The sequence below is a fragment of the Raphanus sativus genome, chromosome 4 (assembly GCF_000801105.2).
Source record: "Raphanus sativus cultivar WK10039 chromosome 4, ASM80110v3, whole genome shotgun sequence".
Taxonomy (NCBI): domain Eukaryota; kingdom Viridiplantae; phylum Streptophyta; class Magnoliopsida; order Brassicales; family Brassicaceae; genus Raphanus; species Raphanus sativus.
In genome coordinates, this window is record NC_079514.1 from 35,899,651 (window position 1) to 35,923,319 (window position 23,669).

The following is a 23,669-nucleotide window of genomic DNA, read 5'->3' on the forward strand; positions in this document are numbered from 1 at the left end:
TGATCAAGCCGATGATCGGAGGCTTCTCCAGCTTCGACATCGGCTTGTTTACTTCGTTTTGCATCTATTTTTTGAAATCTGTTTTGTTTGCAGTCGATGTTTTATTATCAATCTAATCTATTAATTTAGGGATTATCTACTATTTGAAGTTCTCATTTAAATTTTGGACTCTTTCATAGTTGTTGCTAGAATATATCATGCCTCCTATACAATGCAACCTACCAATTTTGAATTAAACCAAATCTTAACCAACATAGATTAGTTAAACCTAACCAGTAACACTTTTATAATATTTTTGGTTAATCTCTTAATATAATTAGATCATATAAAACTAAACCACTCTTAAATCAACGAGTTCCATATTATTCCAGACATAAGAGAAAAAATATTCGACTCATTTACAACGTAAGCATACAAAGACCGTGTATGCTTATGCTCATTGATCTTCCAAAAACCAAATAATTGTGGCATAAACCAACATAGGCTCATGTTCGTATCATTAACTTTACTTCCATATATTTACTCTTCACCTACATCATATCACAACATACACAGTTATGCAAGAACATGATTTTTTTTTTGTTCAAACAACCAAATAATGGTGGCATATGGTCAGTAGATTTTTTAAATATGTTTTTTTTATATATTACATTTTACGAGACTATATGTATAAGTTTTTTTTTTTGAAAAATGGCATAACTATATGTATAAGTTAAAAGGTAAAAGGTGTGATAAGACAAATTATTATACTAAAAATGAAAGAAGATTAAATACAAACTAATAACAAGTACAACACAAATTATAACACTATTAAATTCTATATATATTTAATAAAATATTATATATATGTCTAATATGTATATATATATAAATGTTACACAAAATATATATAATATTATATACACATATTATATATACCATATATTATTAATTGAAATTTGAAAAATCAATTTCCGCCTTTTAGGGCGGGTCCTAATCTAGTTTATTTTAAATCTGGCAAGATCTTTTGTTGTTCTTTTGTATGTTTCTTCCAATTGATTTGGAAAGATAAAACTTTCAGTTCAGTTGAACTATTTAAAAAAGGTAATTGACAGATGGTGGCGACAGGTCTTACCGGCTTCAATCGTTGATGGTTCTTCATTCGATGGTGATGGAATTCTTACTGCAAACTATGGTTACTTCGAAAGGCAGCAAGAAGGTCTATGGAATGGTAATCTCTTTGACTCTACTAATAGAGCAAAATAGAGAGTTGTCTTATCTCGGTGGCTCCTAATGGAGTAATAAAAAGAGAATGACAATCGTTTTCAACTCACTATGAAGCGTGGTGCTTTTGGATTAATATGAAAATTATCTCATTTGAGATTCATCTATTCCAGACGCAAATATGAAGCTTTTGTATGAAAAAATTTTAGTCATCTATATCCAAAATAGATGTGTTAATTTATTTTGAATCCCTACTAATGTATTTTTTATGTTGTTTTATTGGTTCTTATTGTTTAGAACTATTTGCTTTGAAAGTTTAATAATACAATTCAGCTAAAAAAAAAGATTGAACCTTTTTTTCCTTCTTGTTTTGTTTTGTTTAAAATTTGAACTTCCATTTCATAGTCAGAAATATAACTGTCATGCAACACGACAAACCAGTCATTTGAAACAATTTAGCAAGATTATATATAATTTTTGATCGTCATGCATGACATTATCAAGACGTTAACTAAACAAATTTAAAATAAAACTAACAAGTTTGTTTAAAGAAAACTATCAAGTACCAATCTAGCTAAATTATATTTCTTTATTAATCCAGGTAACTTTCGTACGGTGAAAAAGCACAAGGAAACAAAAAAAGTCGCTGTAGTCTGTACTAGTGTATATATAAACTCACTTTGTCTCTCTTTCGTTGTCAGAAACTTCGAAGTCTTCCTTTCCGGTTTGACAAGAAAGCTAAGAAACAGACAAAAAAAGAAGACGATGGAAAGAAGAGTCAACGCTCTTTCAAACCTAAACGACCTAGAAGTATACAACTTCTTGGTCGATCCAAACTTCGATCAGTTAATTAATTTCATCAGAGGAGATGATCAAGCCATCGAAAACCCACCTCTCGATTTCGATCTTGGTGGTCATTTACAAAACAACTCATGTTTCATCGACCAGAACCAGTTTGTCCCAACACCTGTCGTTGACCTGTTCAACGAACTGCCTGACTTAGGTTCCAATGTCACTGAATCCTTCCATAGCTTCGAGGGCGAGAGTGTCAAACCTGACGGTGACGACAACGATTACAACGATGGAGACGATTCTTCGGCTACCACAACGAATAATGATGGAAGCCGTAAAACGAAGACGGATAGGTCGAGGACTTTGATCTCCGAGAGGAGGAGGAGAAGTCGAATGAAGGACAAGCTCTACGCATTGAGATCTCTTGTTCCGAACATTACGAAGGTAAACATGTTATATACTGAATCAGTTTTCACTATAGAAATATGATTCTTATGAAACTGATGGATTGTTTTTATTTTTCTTTAAATATTTTGGCATTAGATGGATAAAGCATCCATTGTGGGAGACGCGGTGTTGTATGTTCAAGAATTGCAATCACAAGCCAAGAAACTCAAAGCCGATATCGGGGGCCTTGAAGCTTCTTTAAACTCTACTGGAGGGTACCAAGAACCTGCACCAGACGCTCACAAGATTCAAACTTTTCAGAGTATTAAGCCTCCTTCCAAGAATATCATTGAGGTATATAATTTTCACCTTCTAAAAATATCAAAACTTTATTTTCAAAGTGGCATAGCAATAATTTCAAGAACAAAAGTAGGAAATTTATTTCCCAAGAGACTTTTTGAATTTTCGCCAGTTTTATGTTACAATTGTTAAATTTATATTTTGTGTGCTAGATGGATGTTATTCAAGTGGAAGAGAAAGGATTTTATGTGAGATTGGTGTGTAATAAAGGAGTAGGTGTTGCTCCATCACTCTACAAGTCTTTGGAATCTCTTACAAGTTTCCAAGTGCAAAACTCCAACCTAAGTTCTCCTTCTCCTGACCGATACCTTTTAACATATGCTTTAGATGTAAACCATCCTGTCTCTTTCTACCTTTTTTTTTTTTGGTTTCTGCAAGTTCTAGACAAAAGTTTACTAATTACCGAGTTTGCTTGTTTCCTGGTTACAGGGGACATGTTTCAAACAGAGCTTGAACTTGCCTAACCTGAAGCTGTGGATCACTGGATCACTTCTAAACCAAGGTTTTGAATTCGCCAAAACATTCACTTAATTTTGTAAGAATGTAATGCGATGTTCCAACCTAATTAAACCTTGGTCAAGCATCCCTTGGTTGTCTTCCTTTCTGTGTGTTTTATAACCACCGGGGATCTAAAGTTAATTCTATGACGATTGTAATCGAGATTTTTATTCTTATGGGACGACGTCTTGTTATAGAATCATTCAGCGAAGAAATATATAGTTAAGTGAAGTAATTTTTACATTTTTATCGCTCAAGTTTCTGTTCACTGCATTACTGTCTAGTGATTGCTTGAACATCGGCTATTCGTAACCCTGACGTCACATCTTGATTGAAAATAGTGTTCTCTGTTTGGTTAATAGAGAATAAAGGTTTCTTAACACAGATAAAGCAGTACGACGACTATATGATCCTAACTTATGTTGGAATACTCTGAGTCTGTTAGACCATCTTTATCGCTCATACCTACTTGGATTTCTTCCTTTTTTTTGTTTTTTTGTTCGATTTAAAAAAAAAATACACCAATCGCGGGCTGTCATCTGTGTGGGACCCACGAACAGTGGAAAAACTCAACAGCAAACGTTTGTTCCTTCGCAACTTTTACATCATGTTTCTTCCTTTTTTGGAACTCACAGCCTACTTTTTCACTAAAAACCCTCCAAAAGACTACAAAAAAGATGTCTTTAGAGATATATTGAGCATGTATCTTATGTATTAAGACTATGAATCCTTTAAAACCATGAGAACTTTCAAAACTAAAAAAGAGATTTCAAAAACAAGTTAATCTCGAAATACTTTTATCACATTTACATCAAGTGTTTAAGTAAGTTAGTATCATCTAGTGGTAATATACTAATATTATGTTAATGTCACCTATGTAAATTTAGTATATAAATAAGGGAATCGTTTCAAAATTCGGTTTTGATGAATAATATAAAGGAATTTTATGCATGTGTCAACGATCGCTCCTGTCTCACTGAATTAAAAAAATGCGAAATATCATAATGCACATGTAACAATGCATAAACCAAATGATATGTGCTCGTATATGATTTTTGGTATTTTCAAACTTTATTGTAAATGTTACGTACAAAAGACAGATATGGAACAAATTAGTGCGATTTTTCTAATTATTGGCTAACCGTTCGTTGTTGTTGAAATACTAACACGGATGTTTTGCTCGGGAAATCTGGTGAGGCCAGGAAATCACCAATGACTCCAAGCTCCTCAAACTCACACCAATTCTCTATCCCTCTGGTTGCCTCGTGGTTCTCACCGCATGTTCTTCCAACAATAAAAAGGTCGTAATCAAAAGCCATGGAACGTAGAAGCATTGACATATCTGCTCCATCTGCTATCTCTTGTTCCAAGTAAATTGTTGAAACTTCTTCTTTTAGCGTTCCTGGTTCATTGCTTCGCATCACCTCTCTTAGGTCCACGGTGTCAAGCATTTGGTCCCATCCTGTCGTTTCTCTGTTCTTTCCTGCTGCTAGGAGGCGTAGAACGGTAAGTATCACGTTCTCTTGACGAGCCATTCTCTTCGCGAAGGCCAATGCTTCCCTATCGTCTTTTCCTCCCACAAATATAGCACAAACCTGCCATACAAAAGGCAGAATGGATGAGATTCCACCACTAGAACGACAAGGTCAGATCCGGACACAGCCCAATGAAATATTGGTATCTGCCCCCAACATTTTTGGAGGTTTTTTTTTTACGTAGATATATATAGACTTATTAAATTATGAAAATATTTTTTACTAAAATATTTTAAACCTCCAAAATCCCATCCGGCTCTGCGAGCTCTTAACCTTTCATTAATATATTTTTTCTGTATTTAGTTTCAATACAAAATTTGATAAAATGTAAATCTTGAGTATACCTTGAGGTTTTCTTGAAGATCTTGTTTTTTCATAAGATGTCGTTCGATAAGGATGCCGACAGAACAAGGAGCTTGTTTCATGACGTTAAAGTTGAGAAATCTGATCATTTCACTGTCGGAGACGATGGATGTTCGGTCGAGAGACCAAGTCCGGTGGAAAGGAAGAATGATAAGCGTGGCGGTTTTATCGAGAGCTAGCGAACAAATATCATCTTGCATGTGGCTGGGGTTTGCGATGCATGTGAACGTGTCGATGGAAATGGAACTGCACACGTAACGGTGGAAATGTTCGAAAGAGAGGATGACGTTTTCCGAGTATGTTTTCCCCGTCCCGACTCCAAGTTTCTGGACTTTGTGTGAGATCAAAGTGGGGACATCTTGACCTTGTAACTCGACGAGGTGAAGTACGTAGCAAGTAAGAGGGCTCTCCTCGGATTGATAAGAAGCTTCTAGAAGGTTGATCATGGAAGATATGTGGTCCGGTCTATGGATGCATACAAGAGTCTTTAGCTCTCCAGTGTTTTTCATAATTGCTAAGTTTCTAGTTTGGTAGCACAAGAATTGCTTCGTTGGGTCGTAGAGAAATCCGATCGTCATTGGTATGATGAAGGAGTTGAGGACGATGGACAAGGCTAGGATCGAGAAGGTATCTCTGGTCAAAAGCTGTATAAAAAAACCAATTATCAGAAAATGAAATATTTTATTTTGAATAATACAAAAAGAGTGGTCAAGAAATGGAAAAGATGAGAGAGAGAGAGAGAGAGAGAGACCAACCTGGCCGCTGTACAAGAATAGGTAGAAACTTAGTTCGATGATACCCTTATTGCACATGATAAGGGAAAGAACGACAGAGTCTCTCAGTGGCATTTTATAGAGGTAAGGTACGATCACTGTGACGGAGAGCTTCAACAAGAAGACGAGTACGATGAGAGACGCAACCGCGAATTTCCGGTCCTCGCTAAAACAATCTTTCCAAGCGCTGATATCAGTCCTGAGCATACTGGATGTAACGAAGAGAGGCAATATAAGACCAAAGTTGAAGCTCTCTAGACGCTCAACCAGTTCAGAACCAATAGGAGGTCCATTGGGAATGGCGAGACCAAATATGAAGGCTCCAAGTGCAGGAAACTGGTCGATATCGTGCCAATACATACACGCTAAACAAACCATGATGATGATCCCGTAGATGTACTTGTCGTCGATGGGTCTCCCTTCACGTTTTCTTTTGATTATCTTTAACATGATGGGCCTCGCAACACCAAAACAGAGGAAGAGATAGAAAAAAACCTCTATAAGTAAAAAAATGCCAATAGCACTTGGCGTAAGATAAGGAATCAATGCCAGCATGAAGGAGAGTCCCACCATATCAGAGACTAAGGCTGCGGATAAAGCCACCCGACCAAGAGATGAGTGGTTCATGTCGAGGTCTCTCAAGAGCCTTGCGATTCCCGAAAAAGACGTGAGGCTCTCCATTAGCAACAAATGGTGATACGGTTTGGCTAGGAGCGTTCGTTCCGAAACTGTTTTTGACATGTAAATCGCGGCACCAACTAGTATAGGGAAAATAACCGCAGCAACTCCAGTTACTCTTGCCTTTGCTTCAGCCTTGAGGATTCTCTTCACGTCCATTTTCACACCCTTGAGGAACCAAAATATCATGAAGGCAAATGATCCAAGGCATCCCGGAATATCGACTCTATTTTTAGGGAACAATAACTCTTGAATAACCGACGTGTTTCCCGAAATAATAAGTAGAACGTTCAATAGTAACCCCGCCTTAAACACCAACCCCAAAAAAAACAAAAATAAAAATTTGTATTGTCAGGATTAAATGTTCAAGAGCAGATCAATTATTAAATTTTTTACAAATAATGAGGAGAAGGAGAACTCACAAGCATCATAGAGGTGAACTTGGGAATCTTAAGACCCATTTTCCTGAACAAGATGTTAAAGAATTGCCAGAGGATGAACACAATCAATATGACCAACTCTAGATTAGGAAGACGATAATGCCAAAAGCGAATACCATGTCCTTCGTAAATCAGTTTCTCCCAAACACCATCGGAAGACAACTTGGCAGGATGTTCCTCGCATACATATCCATCAGCTCTTACAGCTTCACCATACCAAGCCATTTCATATACCCAACTTACATCACCCTCCAAACCGACATTGTCGAGTCCGCTTCCTGAACTGCCCACTCCCTTAAAATCCGGCTCCGGCAACCCATTTATTGGATCCGACGTATTTCCCAGTGTTTCCATGAATTCAAAATCTTATGAGAGATATGTTACAAGGAAACAAATGGGAAATGCGATGAAGATATGTTGGATTCCTTTGAAACTGAAAAGACAAACCATATGTAAACAAGGACACACAGATGTATATTCTGTTAACAGGTCTATACAGCTTATACGTACCGTTTTGGAAACACATTTTGGGCAATTTATAGATATATGTAGTTTTTCGAAGTTTTCTCTGAGCTATTTCTCTACTCTATAAATAGTATATTAAGTTGAGCTTGTCTGTCATTTAGTTGTACTTTTCTTCCAGCGATTCATGTGTCTGGCTGTTGAGTTACAACGTATTATATTTCTAATGGTTATATATCCTCGGTGCATCAACTATGTACTGTTGTTTTGACGTGTTTTTGGGTACTCGTTTGGTACTCGACAAAACGAGACAAACAATAGTACACATAGTTCAGTTTTTATGTCTCAAATTCTTTCATACGAAGCATTCAGATGTAAACCAAAGGCTTTGATTTGAATACAATTCAATTTAACAAGACACGCCGACTTGAAAGAAAAGGAAAGGATGTCGCTGTATAAAAAGAATACCAAGAAAAACGAAAGACCACAAACATACACAAGTCGGCATAAGAAATAATGTTCACACAATTTATTGTTCTTGTCAAGTTCATCACTACTTTACAAGATCGTAGTCTTTTCTCCTTTGTAATCGCGCCTTTAATCATTCAATAAACTGTCTTTCAAATAACTCTCTGTCAAATGCAAGAATTATATTAAATAATTGACACAATCTGTGGAGAACTGAAAGCAAAGCCAAGAAAGATCGAAAATGAGTAGAGACAGTCTCACCCCCCCCAGCTACCAATTTCGCTACCATGATGACCATCATGAAAAACTTTATGGAGCATCTTAACCAAGAAGATTCTCCAAACAAAGTAACGACCGCCTAGATGATGACAAACATGACCAACGAAAGTCAGGAATCGAAAAATCGTGGATGACAAAATCGACAGAGAGAATCACAGAGGAAAAGAGAAAAATACAGTGAAGATATTTGTCTTAACGAGAGAAAATGATTCAAAAGGGAGGAAACTAAAAGGGAGTTGTTGATATATTCTTACGAACAATACTTAGGTTCTTTCCCGGGGTGAACTTAAGAATTTATCTCTTTCTTTATTCTAATTAAGTTACTATATATATACATTAACGATACAAAACTAAATAAATAATAAATTTTTAAAATATTAAAATAGCTAAATATAAATAATAACGAAAATTTTAACCTTAAAACTTTAAATCATAAATTCTAAATCCTAAATCTTAATCATAAACCCTAAACTCAAACCTATACCCTAGATCTAAATTATATACACTAAATCCTAAATTCAAAACCAAAATCTATACCCTAGACTTAAATCTAGACTCTAAACCATAAATATGGAAATTCCGTACTTATTAATAGAAAAACATTTTGAGAGAGTAATTTTTATTCTGTACTTTATTCACAGGAATACGGTCCTTGTTCAAAAACGCGTCCGATTACTCGCCGAGACAACATAACACGGTCTCTCATCGTGGCGATTCAGCCTAAGAGCATCTCCAATAATACTCTATAATTTCCACTATAAAATAGTGTAACTCTATTATAGAGTTGGATTTGCTCCAATGGTTTACTCTATAATAGATTTACTCTATAATAGATTTACTCTATAATAGAGTGGATTATAGAGTAATGTTATTTTTAACTCGATAAATCCAACTCTATAATAGAGTTACTCTATTTTAAAGTGAAATATAGAGATTTTTCTTGTGTACCATTGGAGATGCTCTAATTCGGTTGGTCAATCGGTCAACGATAAAAAGTTCATCATTTTGTCGATTTCAAGTTCAAAATCACGATTTATAATACAAATATGATATACTTAGTTCAAAATGAACAAGATTTAGAAGAAGAAAATGATGAAATCGTGAAAAAAACGAAGGAAGACGGCTATGGAGTTGCAGGTCTAATGTTGATGACAAGGGCATTCTGGTAATTGTGTTTTATTAACCCTAAAAATAAAAAACGCCAATACGCAGTTGCTAGGACTTTTCAAGGGTCCCTAACCAAATATTGTATTATAAAAGATTGTCGAACCAATCCTAAGTGATTCTAATCAAGTATGGAACAAATTCTTTCTACGTGTGGATAGAGTGATGCAAGGGTTGGTCATAGACAAAGAGAAGAACGACAGCTCGGTTTCTCAGAGAAAGGTCCAGAGTGGTTCTTAATGATGTTCTATTGTTCTTGTAAGTTCAAACAAAAGACTTGCTGGTTTGACTGTTATTTCATGGGTACCAAAGTGATCCCCGCCACTCTGTTTTGCAGAAGAGCGCAAGCAGCGTCTCTCGCCGTTACCGCAAGTAGCACTAAGGTTTACAGGAGGCTCGACTCTTGTCTCGTGATTCCTCCTGCAACCTCAAAGAACAAGCTTGTGGTTGTGTTGTTGTGTATAACCTACCAATGGTGTAAATTATATTTATTAATCTTATTGCAATATATATTATAAAGATAATGTTTAAAATTAAATTTTAATTTCTATTTATATAAATTTAGGGATAATAATTTTAACAAAGTGACTAGCTAGATTTATTTTTAACCCCTAAACCATAAATATAATCATAATATATAAATTTAAAACTTTTAACATTACATGAAAATACAGTTTGAGATAAATATATTAATGCAACCTGAATCCATATAATACCCCAAATCTAATACCCTAAAGGTAATACCCTAAACCTTAAATGATATTTTAAATACTAGATTAAATCTCTAAATATAATCATTTTTTAGATTTTAAATCCAAAATTTAAAATTAAAATTAAACTAAAATTTAATCTTTTTGTTTAAATTTTTAAATTCCAGAACTTAAATCTAAATCTTCAATACCCTAAACTCCAACTTCAAACATAAACCATACATCAACTCTAAACTCTAAATTCTAAATATTTTTCAATTATACTTTTAACTTAAATTTTTATTTATAAATAAAATATTTTCAGATTTTAAAATTTAAACTTAAACTCTAAAAGTAATATGATAAAGAAAACAAAAAGAATATTTTTTACATCAAGTTCTAAACCCTAAACATGCCCTAAACCCTAACTACATATCTCAAACCACATATGTTAAATTCCATTTTATTCATAAATCTTCTACTTTAAACATTTTAATCTAAACACTCAAATTATATATCATACAGAAAATTAAACTTTAGATATTATAATACAAACCCTATTTTTACTCCAAACCCTACTTATAACTCTAAACCCTATATCATATTTCAAATTATATACAACATGTATGAATCCATTACATTTAATCAATCACACAAAATGTCAAAATTTTGATACAAATTTTAGATTTTAAATTTAAAATTATAATATCAAATTATTAAAAGTTTAAAATAGTTTTTATAATAACTACAAATAAATAAAAGGATAATTTGTATTGTTTATTTTGAGCCATTGATGAGTTTAGATCAAAGGCTCAAAATAACTATTCTATCAATCCTCGCCTTTTGTTTCTATTGGTTAGGCATGGATCACCTTTTGAACCGTTAGATGGCATCAAATCAACGCTTGAGATTAATTGTTATTTTTAATTGTTTTTTAATTACTGTGAGAACAGATCTCGTCTCAAACACGAGACATAGACAGAGACGAGAGAGAGAGACGAGAGAGAGAGAGAGGAGATGGAGTTCGATGGGTAAGAAAGGGAGGAGACGCGACGGTCGGTCACCACTACCGCTCGTCATAACCACCTCCGATTGAACCTTGTCACCTCCTCCTCTATCAAACCCCTCTGAATCTCCAACCTTGTCACCACCACCATCTCTACTCAGATCCATCTTGACCGGAGTCGCTACAACCACCGTTCGTCATAACCACCACTGGTCACATCTCCGTCTCTCACATCGATTTGGAGTATGCTTCTCAGACGCAAGGTCGCTGCTCTGTATCATTTTATTGGTTGCTAGCAGCAGAGATATATTTGCTTATATGGTTTGATTTGAATCTAAAGTTAATTTCTTTAGTTATGTGTGTTGCAGAACTCCAAGAGGGATGAGATGGAAGTGGTGGTGGTGAGATGGAAGTGGTGGTGGTCTCGGCATCAACAGTGGTAGTCTCGGCGTCGACAATGGTGGCTGAGTGCAGTGGAGGAGATTGAAGAAGCTTGCTGTGGTGGTCGTGGCTGGTGGTATGGGCGTCAACAAGGAGTGCGGCGGAGATGAAGAAGAACGTGGTTTAGTTAGGGTTAGTTAGGTTTAGTTAGGGTTGGTTAATAAACCGGGTTTGTATGTAAACCAGTTTTTGTAATAAACCGATATCATTTTGTAAACCAAAATTTTAATAATAAATAATTTTATTCTCAAACCAAATTTATTAGAATTTAATTTTAATTTTAAATTTGGATTAAAATATATTAAATTTTAATTTTAATTAACAATTAATAATGTAAATATATAAATGATAATGAATAATATAGCATTATATCTATGTCATTATAATATAATTTACAGCACTACAAAAACGTCATGAAAAAATACATTATGGCACTAAACAAATGTTATAAAAAGAATAATTAGTAGTAGATAATTAATGCTATAATATGTCTATCTAACGTAGCACACGAGAAACGCTACAATAGAAAGGGGGTCTACTATAGCTGCGGCTGTCATAGCGTAAGTGTTTTCGCTACTAAAACGATACAATAGCGTTTCTACGACGCTACTAATGTTGATATTTCTTGTAGTGGAGATGCAAGTTGTAAGAACTTGTTGTTGAGGTCAGAGTAGTTCCCATCAATCTTTGTGTGGATGTTCTTGAACTCATAAACCATTGTCTTCTCATTTCTGGCTTGAAATTCCAAGAGTTTCTTGAACATAGAATCCACACTTGAATCTGAAGCTGGAGCTTGAGAAGAACTGCCTTGAGCTTGAGTAGATTGATTACTTTGGTTGCTGAAACCAGGAGGGTAGCTTTGCGTGGCCTGGTATCCTCCTTGCTGATTGTTGTAGTGAGGTCTTTTCTGGTAGTTGTTTTGCTGAAAGTTGGGCTCCTTTCTGTACCATGTACCATTGTTGTTAATGAAGCAAAGCTCTTCTTGCCCTTCCAAACCATCAACTTCATTCACCTTAGGAGGAACCTCTTGACTAGGATCACCAACAAAGCTAACATGCTCCTTCTTGGATTGGTTTGAAAGAACCAAGTCCAACTTGTCTTGCAAAGACTTGATATCTTTTCTTGTCTGCTGGTCATCCCCTCTGTTGGCTCTATCATACTCCTCGTTGTAGACTGAGTCACTCTTTGCCATGTTTTCCACTAGCTCCTCTGCATCCTGCACAGTTCTGCCCAAGAAGAAACCATTACTAGCAGTGTCAAGCTTGTTTCTGCAAGATGGGAGAACTCCTCTGTAGAAAGTGCTAAGCAAACTCTCCTTGCTGAAACCATGATGAGGACATTGAGCTTGGTAGTCCTTGAATCTCTCCCATGCCTCATTGAAGCTCTCTAGATTCTTCTGCTGGAAACCAGAGATCTCATTCCTTATCTTAGCTGTCCTTGAGGTAGAGAAGAATTTCTCCAAGAAGGCTTCCTTACATCCCTCCCAAGTGGTGATAGTGTCACTTGGGACAGACCTCTCCCACTGATGTGCCTTGTCTCCCAAAGAGCAGGGAAACAGCTTCAGCTTGAATGCATCTTCAGAGACACCATTTGTCTTGGACAAACTACAATACTGATCAAACTTGTACAAGTGATCAATAGGATCTTCAGCTGCCAGGCCATGAAACTTGTTGTGCTCAATGGTGTTGAGTAGCCCTGACTTGATCTCGAAGTTGTTGTTCTCCACAGGTGGTGCTCTGATTCCCAACCTATGACCATGAATGTGAGGGCGATCATAGGTTCCAATGGCGCGAGCTTGGCGCTGTGGATGTTGTGGTCGAAGGTTGGCAGCTCCTTGACCATTTCCCTCTTGGACAGCTCCCAAAGGGATCTCTCCATCTTGATTCTGGTTCTGATGGTGAGCCATATCAAAACCCAATCTGTTGAAATGAGCCTGTTGCTCCTCTTCTCTCCTTCTTCTTGTATTCTCTCTTTCCAAAGCCCGGATGTCTGGTACTAGAGGAGTGAGGTTTGTAGTCCCTTTACTTCTCAAGTTCATACACCTGAAATGAAAAAGAAAGAGGAAAAAGCAGAGCCAATATCACAATAACAATAAAAATGACTTAGTCTCAAGCAAATGACTAAATCCCAATGTCAAAATCACAATAGAACTTGGCAACGGCGCCAATTTTATGCTAGGACTTTTCAAGGGTCCCTAACCAAATATTGTAGTATAAAAGATTGTCGAACCAATCCTAAGTGATTCTAATGCAAAGGGAATGCAAGTCTATGCTTAATCTAAGTGCAACCAATTGAGTGAAGTGAAGTGAACTAAAACTAGACTAGAAATGCAATAAAAGAGTGAACTTTCTTTCTCAATATGAAGCAAGTGGATTCATGGGGCTAGGCATTTGATCTTGGGTGATGTAGATCCAATCTAAAGGTGACAAGCTATCAATCAAGCACTTTCCTTATGCCTAGACACAATACTAAACAAGCTCTATCCCTAGATGAATGTTCATTTGCTAAAGCAACTCAAGCATCAAATCCCTTTGGTTGAATGTTACTAAAGCAATCATTATGGATAAGTCTACTAGCAATCTTAACACCTTTAACAATAAATCTCTTTGGCAAAGTGCATTAAAAGCATTGAAGAGTTGGTTCAGGCATTTCATCATACACCTTCCGGGCATGAAATGCCTAAGGATCTATTTTAGTATGATCAAGACTAAAATAGCATTGAGAACCCTCAATAAGCAAGGAAAGAAATAGATTTAACACTAAGCACCATAGATCTTCACTAATCACCCTTAATCACCATATCCCATGAATCCTAGATAGATCTACTCACTAATAGACATGATTAACCCAAAAACCAAAGATGATTCAAGGTTAGACATGCTTAGTGAATAAGATAATCCAACAAACACAAAGAAAATAAGATGAAAAAGGATCAAAGATCCAAGCTTTCTTCAAGGTTTACAAATGTGTTTTTGAGAGAAAAAGAGTTAAATCCAACATTAGGATAACAAGAGTATTTATACTTAGGTTTAGAAAGCCTAAAACATCAAGATAAAATGACTAAAATGGCCTTGGGACACTTAATTCTCGACCAAAGACTTAAGAAAAATGGCCTGGGTAGACCGAACCGGTCCAACCCGCGCATACTGACCCACGTAAGTCCTCCTCGTCCAAGCTCGTCCGGCCGCGCGGGTAGGCTTACCCGGTGCTTCGTCCCCGCGCAGATTCTCCTCGACCAGCCTTCGCCCATTCCCGAGCGGGCAGCTCTCCCCGCGCGTCTCTACCCGCGCATAATCGTCCAGCTTGATATGCCTCCAGTAAATTGATTGTAACTCCTCCAATACAGCTTCAAATGACTTGAAACCACTTTCGTTGGAAAGTTAACTCAATTTCCTATGTCTTCCATGAATCTTAGCAGTAGAATACATCTGTAAGGCCTCCATACATGTTCATATTTCACCCCCTTTTGGATCACAATGCTCCCAAACTTCTCAAAACACTCCACATCATACTCCAGCACCTAATAAGGACAAATGAATGCAATATGGACCTAAAGATGCCTCATTCCTAATATATATGATCAAAATGCACAAGATATGAAGGTTAAAAACATGTAAATATGCAAGATATCAGCAGTCAGTTGCATTCAAACCGCGCACCTTGGTTAACTTTACAAATACACTTGCCACTAGGCAACCTCAAATTAGTGATTGTCTTATACAAATCAATTATTATCACTATATCTATAAAAAATTAAAAAGTCCCCTATATATTATTGAGTATTTGCACTCCCAACACAAACATTATAGCATATTTAACTATATACACATTTTGATCTTTCCCCACATATATTATAATTTACAAAGACCCTACTACCCTATTATCTACATTATGTCCAAACACTCTATTATTTACTCTTTTTTATTTTGATTTTTTTTAATCAACACTTTTTTGTCTCCCAAGTTTGTTTTTATTTTTATAATCTTCATTTTTCTGCAAATCTGAAGTCTCTACTATTTTCACCATCGGTTCATCATCATCTACATTCCTCTGTCCCACCTACTATCTCCATTTTCCTTCCCAACTGATTCAATTAATTTTTTATTCTTACAAGATTTTCTTTGGTGGCACCGGAGGACATACCTCATTTCCCATATGAATTATGCTTTCAATTTATTTTCATTTTTTCATAACTTATGTCTTAATTCACAGATTCTTCATAGATGGTAAATAAATTTCGGCGCAGATGTAACTTCACCTCTCCCCGTTTATGTTCGCTTGTCCAATGAACATAAATGTTCAGCTTTGAATTTTCTTATTTCGAATACTCAAACTCTTTGTTCGAGCGCTTACGTAATGAAAACTAATCGTTGAACAGAGCCATTAAAACGTAGTTGCATAATTCAATGAAGTTCATATATTATATTAATGATTACAAGAGAGTTTGACGAGCCAAAATAATTCGACACCTCGCTAAACTCACTTGTAATCGTTTTATAAAAACATATTACATCTTTGAAATTGTTTATATATGGTTACAAGAAAGTTTAGCCACAAAACCTCCCCAAAATAAGCTAAACATTTTATGTAACCAGCAAATTTGAAAAGTGATTACATAATTCATTGAAGGCTGTATACTGCATTAACAGTTACAAGAAAGTTTGACAAACCAAAATATTCGACACCTTGTTAAACTTTTCTATAATCATTTTCAGAAAACATCATACATCTTTGAAGGTGTTCATATACGGTTACAAGAAAGTTTAGCCACAAACATCCCTACACAAGTTAACCGTTTCTGTAGCCGTCCCGTGTCTTCACCAAGGACAAAATGGTAATCATGTTTGTCCAACATAAATATATATACCCATGCAGTGGCGGTCCCAGGAAAAAAAATGACTGGGTTCAAAGTGCAATTGGGAGAGTTCGAACCTAAGATCTGTGGGTTCACTGAGGGAAATTTAACCAAATTTGCCACAGATTTTTAATGTTCCAGCTTAAAAACTTTTATTTATTCTATTTTTTGTGGTGTCAATTGAAACCACTTACCTCTGAGTGGGTCCGCCCCTGTACCTATGCTTTTACTGTTTTGGGTATTCTCCTAATTTTCATATTGTTCTTGATTTTTCACCTAATTCACTCTATATTATTTGAAAAGTGATTTTACCATATGTCTTCTCTACAATCAGTTTCACAAAAAAAATGATGACATGGTTTCCAGAAAAATATGACATGAATTATTCTATTTATTGTTGATTATATTTTTGGTAAACTTTTTATGATATGATAATAACTCATACATTACATTTAATATTAATATTTATTTTTGTTGGTGAACATGTTATATTATAACTAATCCATATTTTGCATGAGCACGTATGGTTGTCTACACGTTAATTAATATTAACAAATAAGTTTGAAAAAAAAACAAATAAGTTTGAGATATTGTTGCATGGTTAACAATTTTAAATGAGGTCTAATTTAATCTTCGGACGGTAGAAATATCATTGGACATGTTGGTAAACATGTTAAAGGATACATAAAAATAGCTAATATTCTATGAATACTAATAGTGAGAATCCATTGATAATAGTGATCTTAGGATCAAAGTAGTTAAAACTCTTTTTAAGAAACATAAAATGAATTTACAGTAATAAATGTCACACCACGTATATCAATGATTATTGGCTATGGTTCGTTGTTGTTGAACTACTAAGACTGATGTTTTGCTCGGGAAATCGGGTGAAGCCAAGAAATCACCAATGACTCCAAGCTCCTCAAATTCACACCAACTCTCTATCCCTCTAGTCGCAGCGTGGTTCTCACCGCAGGTTCTGCCTACTATGAAAAGGTCGTAATCAGATGCCATAGAGCGTAGTAGCATTGATGTAGCTACTCCATCTAAAATCTTCTCTTCCAAGTAAATTGCGGAATCTTCTTTTGTGTTTCCTGGATCGAGTATCAACTCTCTCAGTTCCCCTGTGTCGAGCATCTGATCCCATCCTTTGCTCTTTCCGGCTGCAACAAGGCATAAAACTGTTAACGTTACGTTCTCTTGACGTGCCATTCGCTTTGCAAAGGCCAATGCTTCCATGTCGTCTTTTCCTCCCACAAATATCACACACACCTTAAGGTTTTGTTGAGATTCTTGCTTCTTGTTAACAAGTTGACGTTCAATAAGGATACCGACAGAGCAAGGGGCTTGTTTCAAGACTTTGTAATTGATAAACCGGATCGTTTCACTGTCGGACACGACGGATGTTCGGTCGAGACACCATGTCCGGTGGAAAGGAAGAATGATAAGCGTGACAGCTTTATCGAGAGCTAGCCAACAGATATCATCTTGCATGTGGTTCGATTCTGCCTTGCATGTGAATGTTTCTATGGAAATGGAACTGCACACGTAACGGTTGAAATGTTCGAAAGAGAGGATGACATTCTCCGAAGATTCTGATAACGTCCCGACTCCGAGTTTCTGGACTTCGTGTGAGATCAAAGTGGGAACGTCTTGACCTTGTAGCTCGACGAGGTGAAGTACGTAGCAAGTAAGAGGGGTCTCCTCCTGTGATTGATAAGAAGCTTCTAGAAGGTTGATCATGGAAGATATGTGGTCTGGTCTATGGATACACACAAGAGCCTTTAGGGCTCCATTTATCTTCATAGTTTCTAAACTTCTCTTTTGGTAGCACATGAATTGCTTTGTTGGGTCATAGAGGAATCTGATCCCCACCGGTAGGAACAACGAGTTTAGGAGAATGGATAAAACAAGGATCGAGAAGGTATCTCTGTCCATATACTGTATATCAAAACCAACAAAAAGTTAAAAAAAAGTTATTTTTTCTTGCAAAAAAAAAAAAGTAAAAAATAAAAATAATAATCAAGAAGAGACTTACGTCGAGGCCAAAAGTGAAAGCATAGAAACTTATTTCTACTATCCCTTTATGGGACATGATAAGGGAAAGAACGATGGACTCTTTCAACGGCATTTTAAAGAGGCAAGGTACGACCATTGAGACCAAAAGCTTCAACAAGAAGATGAGCAAGACGAGAGACACAACAGCGAGTTTCTTGTCAGTGCTGATATTGAATGTTAACATGTCTTTCCAAACTATGATATCAACCCTGAGAACACAAGCTGTCATGAAGAGAGGCAATATAAGACCAAAGTTGAAGCTCTCTAATCGTTCGACCAACGCAGAACCAATAGGAGGTCCACTAGGAATGGCGACACCGAGAAAGAAAGCACCAAGTGCAGGAAACTGACCAATATCGTTCCAATACATACACGAGAAACAAACCAAGACTAGGATCCAATAGATGTATTTGTCATCGATAGGCATCCCTTCTCGTTTCCGTTTGATTACTCTAAATAGTATTGGCCTCACAACAGCAAAGACGATGACGATAAAGAAGAGCATCTGTACAAGTAGTAACACGCCTGTAACCAATGACGGCATACTAAGAGGAACCATTAGCAAGAAGAGCAATAGTCCAACCATATTAGAGACTACAGCTGCAGATAAAGCGACCTGGCCAACAGAGGAGTTTTTCATTCCCAGGTCAATCAAGAGTCTTGCGATTTCCGAGAAGGACGTGAGGCTCTCCATTAGCAATATTGTATTAAACTCGTCGGTATTGAGCGGTTTACTCTTAACTGATTTAAATTTGTAAATAAACAAGCCAGCCGTTATAGGCAGAGTAGCCGCTGCAAGGCCAGTGAATCTTGCGTGTGTTTCAGCCTTGAAGATTCTCTTGACATCCATTTTCACACCATTCAGGAACCAGAAAATCATGAAACCAAATGATCCAAGGCATCCTGGAATGTCAATTCTGTGTTTGTGGAAGAAGAGATCGTGAACGGTAGATTTGTCTCCCGAAACAGTAAGTAGAACGTTCAAGAGTAGCCCTGCCTTCAGCGCAAAACAAAAGATTACGTGAGGATTTTATTTTATTTTATTTTTATCTATTATGTCAGGATTTGTCTTTTTTTTCTTCTTTTTTTTTTATGTCAGGAATTTTCTGTAGTGAAAGATATAAAAGAAAAAAAAATATGAAGAAGAACTAAAGAAAACTCACAAGCATCATAGAGGCGAACTTTGGAATCGCAAGACCTAATTTCTTGAACAAAATAGCAAAGACTTGCCAAAGGACGAAAACTAGCAAGATGACAATCTCGAGATTGGGAAGACGATAGTGCCAAACCTGAAGACCTTCAACGTTCAAGATCAATCTCTCCCAAATGCCACTTGAATACAACTTAGCTGGATGTATCTCGCATACTTTACCATCATATCTTTTTGCTTCACCATACCAAGTCAGATCGTTTAAAAACATCGATTCACGCACCAACTCTGGAGGCATCTCCGGTCCTGTAATCGTTATATCAGTCCCCATTTCCAAGGCTTTAAATTTTGTGAGAAAACTTGTTAAAAGTTGCGTTCCTTTTGAGAGTAAAAAAAATCCACATATGTAAACACCTGGACAGTTATATGAATTAAGTAGGTTATGCCGTTCTAAAAACGTGTTTTGGAACCATATAGTTTTAGAGGGTTTTAAGTTGTTACTCCATTCTATTAATAGTATATTAAGTTGTAACGTACAAGACGTCAACTACAGCTACCAGAAGAATTTTTAATTTCTGTACTAATTGTCTGTCTGTCTGCCAGCGATTCATAATTAGATTAAGTACAAAATGAAAACAGCAATTTAAACATAGAAGATAATGAAGCGTCCGTAAGCTTTTTAAAACCACATCTTCTCGGAGAAAAACAATCATCAAATCTGGATGTTCAACCCTAGATACTTCGTGATGTTATCATGGCTGAGGATGAAGTTGCCGGTTGATACTGATACGAAGCAGTGAGCACTGTCTTTAAGAACAAAAGAGTAGAATCAGTGGTGGACCTAGAATCTAATTTAAACGGGTCAACAAATTAGTTTTAACAAAAAAGAGGTCTAAACAGGCGCCTAACTCTGGTGGGACTTGGGAGAGGGTTATGGAGGTATGTGACCAACAGTGCCGGCTCAGTTAGGGGGGGGGGGGGGGGGATCAGTGCAACCGCCCATGAGCCCATGATATTAGAAGTTCAATTTTTTTTTTTAAATTATAAGAAAAATTAAATTCTTTAAAAATAAAATAAAAATTCATCTATTTTAAAAAAAATTATTTAAAATAGTTTCATATTTAAAGTTTATAACATTATATGCATGATGGTGGAAGTTTTCAAGGCTCCCAAATCAAATGATAGTATAGAAAGGTTGTCGAACCACAGAGAACTAGAGACTTATGCACCAAGAATACACAAGCTTTCCTAATCTAAGCAAACAAGAAGATGGAGGATGATTTGTGACAAGCTAAGATCCTAGAAATAAAAACAAGGTGATCTCAAATTCAATCAAGAAACAAATACAAGAACTCAATCAAAAGCTAAGGATGGATCCATGGGTAAGGATAATTGATATAAGATGATCAGGTTTCGAATTAAGGAATGCAAATGATCAATCAAACTATCAACCTTAAGCCTAAACACAATTATAAGCAAGCTCTATGTCTAGATGAATGCTCATTTGCTAACACATCTCAAACATCAAATGTCTTTGGTTGAATAATATGAAAGCAATCATTACTAACAAGTCTATTAGCTATCTTAGCACCTTTAACAACAAATGTCTTTGGCAAAGTGTACTAAAAGCCTAGGAGAGTTGTCTCAGGCATTTCATCAAACACTTTTTGGATGGGAAATGCCTAAAGATCAACTTTTGAGTGGCCAACTCAGAAGATGCATTATGAATACTCTACTAGCAAGGATTAAGAAGGATCTACACTAAAATATCCTAGAACTAATCTAATCACCATAATCTACCTTAACCCATGAATCCAAAAAATGTCTACTCCATAATCTCCATAAAAAACCTTAAATCTATGTGATATTCAAGGCAAATTATGTTAATGAGCAAGAGAAACACAAATATATGATGAAGTACTTCTTAGATTGATAAAAAGATTCAAGCTTTTACAATGGAGTCAAAGTCTAGAAAGAAAAATGAGATTTTCTTCAAGGTTTTTAGGTCTAAAACTATTTATAGAAATGCACAAATCGAGCTGGTTTAATAAAAGTGAACCGGAGTCAAACCGGAGTTAACCGGGTCAAACTCAAAATAGCCTTTTTTGTCTTCTCCACAGCGACATGTTCGAGTCGCTCCATCAAGTCGCTGGTGAGTTCACTTAAACACGAGCGATCGCATCACGTCGCTCCCAACACCCGCTCTAGGCTACGCTCAGCTCCCAGCGATGTCTCTCCTCCGCTGCGTCAAGTCGCGATGCTCGAGCTCGACTTCTTCTTTGTCGCACGTAACTGAACCAAGCTTCTCCGTCGCGTACAGACCAATCCGAGAGCTCCTGTCGTTTCATCTCCTCGTCACCGGAATCAAGCCTCGCCGTCGTAACTGCCGGAACCGTCGGGATCGAGGTGAAGAAGAAGATCAATGGTGGATTCTCTCGTTTTTTGCATCTCTAGTCCTCATACTTTTGGCTTTTCACAAAGTGACCTCAAAACTCCAGAAATTGCAATAATAACCTTCCAGTGTCGCCCAAAACTTCCAATTGTGCACTTTAAACCCTGTGATATGCAATTATGCATGCAAATGCAATATATACATCTAAATGCAACCTAAAATGATCATAATAGTCTAAAATATGAATCTAAAAACCTTTAAAAACATGAGATATCAACTCCCCCACACTAGACCTTTACTTGTCCACAAGTAAACATTGAAAACCAATCAAAGAGAGGAGTTTGATATTAAGAGCTTATAACCAAAAGAGACACTTTCTAGCACTCAACTTGACATCCTAAAGAAATATAGCAAATATCATAAGCAAACACTTTTATTACACTCTAGCTTCTCAAGGCTTATACATACTCCTATACCTCTACACAAATTGTAATGCTCATCCATCAACAAGCTCTTTAGACCAACTCTCACATTCATTTATACAAACACATAAGGTGAATACTTGCAAATGGGCACAAGATCTCAATCATTTGGCTTGGTGAGTGGAAATGGTCTAATGTGAAGCAAGAAGGGTTTCAAATGCATCTTTCATGGTGATTTACTCTCAAGAAAAGGAGAAAGAACATTATGCAAAATTTATCTAAGAAAAAGAGCAATTCATGTATACAATGACTTGTTCTTATCATTCTACCATTTTCCTAAATGATTTCAAGTTCTACCCTTCTTCTTTTCATCATCCCAAAACCCAAAGATACCAGTTTCATCACTCACCCAATGAACACTCTTCTTTTTCTTATCTTAACCAACTAGGGATTTTTTTTTCTTTTTCTTATTAAGCTCTTCTTTTCTTTTCTTTTGACTCTTAAAGAGATTATATTTATGCACTCTAGAACTTTTCTCTTTCTTTTTTTTTTAGATCCCTAGTGGTTTTCTTTTCTTTTCTCACTTTTTGGTTCATTTTTTTTTCACCTCTCTCTCACATCCCAATCCCAAGATCAAAACAAGATTACATACCCAACAACCATCCTAAGTGCTAGCTCAAATGAGGTCCTAGTGCTAGCCAAAGATAAGAACAAACCATTGTCGCTCCTAATACTCTCAAGATTTTGCACATGACAAGCTTTCACAAAAAGGTCTCACTCAAGCAAATCAATGATGACTTCAATGAATGGTAAGGGTTAAAGGGTATGAGAGTGCCATTTGGGTTAACAAGAGGATAATGAATGAAATAAAATAACCCAAATGTGTATGAGATCCATGACTAAGTATGCAAGTGCCCATAAACAAGAGAGATTAAGTTCATTACATTAAAATTCAGTTTGGAGTTGGTTTTCAAGAACAATGTCAATATCAAGCAAGCAACATGTTTTAAGAAGAGTTCTCAAGGCTCGAAGCGTGCAAGGCTTTCAAGAGATGCTTAAGCTACTTGATATGTTTAGCTAGGGTGTCAAGTTGAGTTCTAGACATGTGTTCTTTACAAGGTTTCTTCCAATGCATGAATGCAATCTAAATGCTTCTAGACTCAATCCTAAAGATGCAAATGATGCAACTAAATGCTTTTTTGTGATTTTCAAAATTTTCAAATTTTTTTTCTAATGCAAATATGTATGGAATGC

At 36.2% G+C, this 23,669-nt stretch overlaps 3 protein-coding genes, 1 long non-coding RNA gene and 1 other non-coding gene across 5 annotated transcripts; 3 read left to right on the plus strand and 2 right to left on the minus strand.

Moving 5' to 3' along the window:
* Positions 1 to 1,922: 1,922 nt before the first annotated feature.
* LOC108853208 (transcription factor FER-LIKE IRON DEFICIENCY-INDUCED TRANSCRIPTION FACTOR-like) lies at positions 1,923 to 3,445 on the plus strand. The gene is made up of 4 exons (XM_018626653.2): positions 1,923 to 2,439; positions 2,539 to 2,736; positions 2,895 to 3,071; positions 3,172 to 3,445. The coding sequence occupies exons 1-4, from the start codon at positions 1,969 to 1,971 to the stop codon at positions 3,271 to 3,273; spliced, it is 948 nt and encodes a 315-aa protein (XP_018482155.2). The 5' UTR covers positions 1,923 to 1,968; the 3' UTR covers positions 3,274 to 3,445.
* A 925-nt stretch (positions 3,446 to 4,370) lies between these two features.
* Positions 4,371 to 7,383, minus strand: LOC108850848 (cation/H(+) antiporter 8-like). The gene is made up of 4 exons (XM_018624313.2): positions 7,012 to 7,383; positions 5,894 to 6,895; positions 5,120 to 5,782; positions 4,371 to 4,835 (listed from the first exon to the last, which is right to left on the minus strand). Exons 1-4 carry the CDS (start codon positions 7,381 to 7,383, stop codon positions 4,371 to 4,373), a joined length of 2,502 nt encoding a protein of 833 aa, XP_018479815.2.
* Positions 7,384 to 11,062: 3,679 nt separating this feature from the next.
* LOC130510580 (uncharacterized) lies at positions 11,063 to 11,795 on the plus strand. The gene is made up of 2 exons (XR_008944266.1): positions 11,063 to 11,360; positions 11,466 to 11,795. It is a non-coding gene; the product is annotated as an uncharacterized LOC130510580 (long non-coding RNA).
* Positions 11,796 to 12,860: 1,065 nt separating this feature from the next.
* Positions 12,861 to 12,967, plus strand: LOC130512076 (small nucleolar RNA R71). Its single transcript, XR_008945637.1, has one exon. It is a non-coding gene; the product is annotated as a small nucleolar RNA R71 (small nucleolar RNA).
* A 4,245-nt stretch (positions 12,968 to 17,212) lies between these two features.
* On the minus strand, positions 17,213 to 20,006 carry LOC108850849 (cation/H(+) antiporter 8-like). The gene is made up of 3 exons (XM_018624314.2): positions 19,615 to 20,006; positions 18,432 to 19,448; positions 17,213 to 18,334 (listed from the first exon to the last, which is right to left on the minus strand). The coding sequence occupies exons 1-3, from the start codon at positions 19,930 to 19,932 to the stop codon at positions 17,213 to 17,215; spliced, it is 2,457 nt and encodes an 818-aa protein (XP_018479816.1). The 5' UTR covers positions 19,933 to 20,006.
* Between the last annotated feature and the right edge of the window lie 3,663 nt (positions 20,007 to 23,669).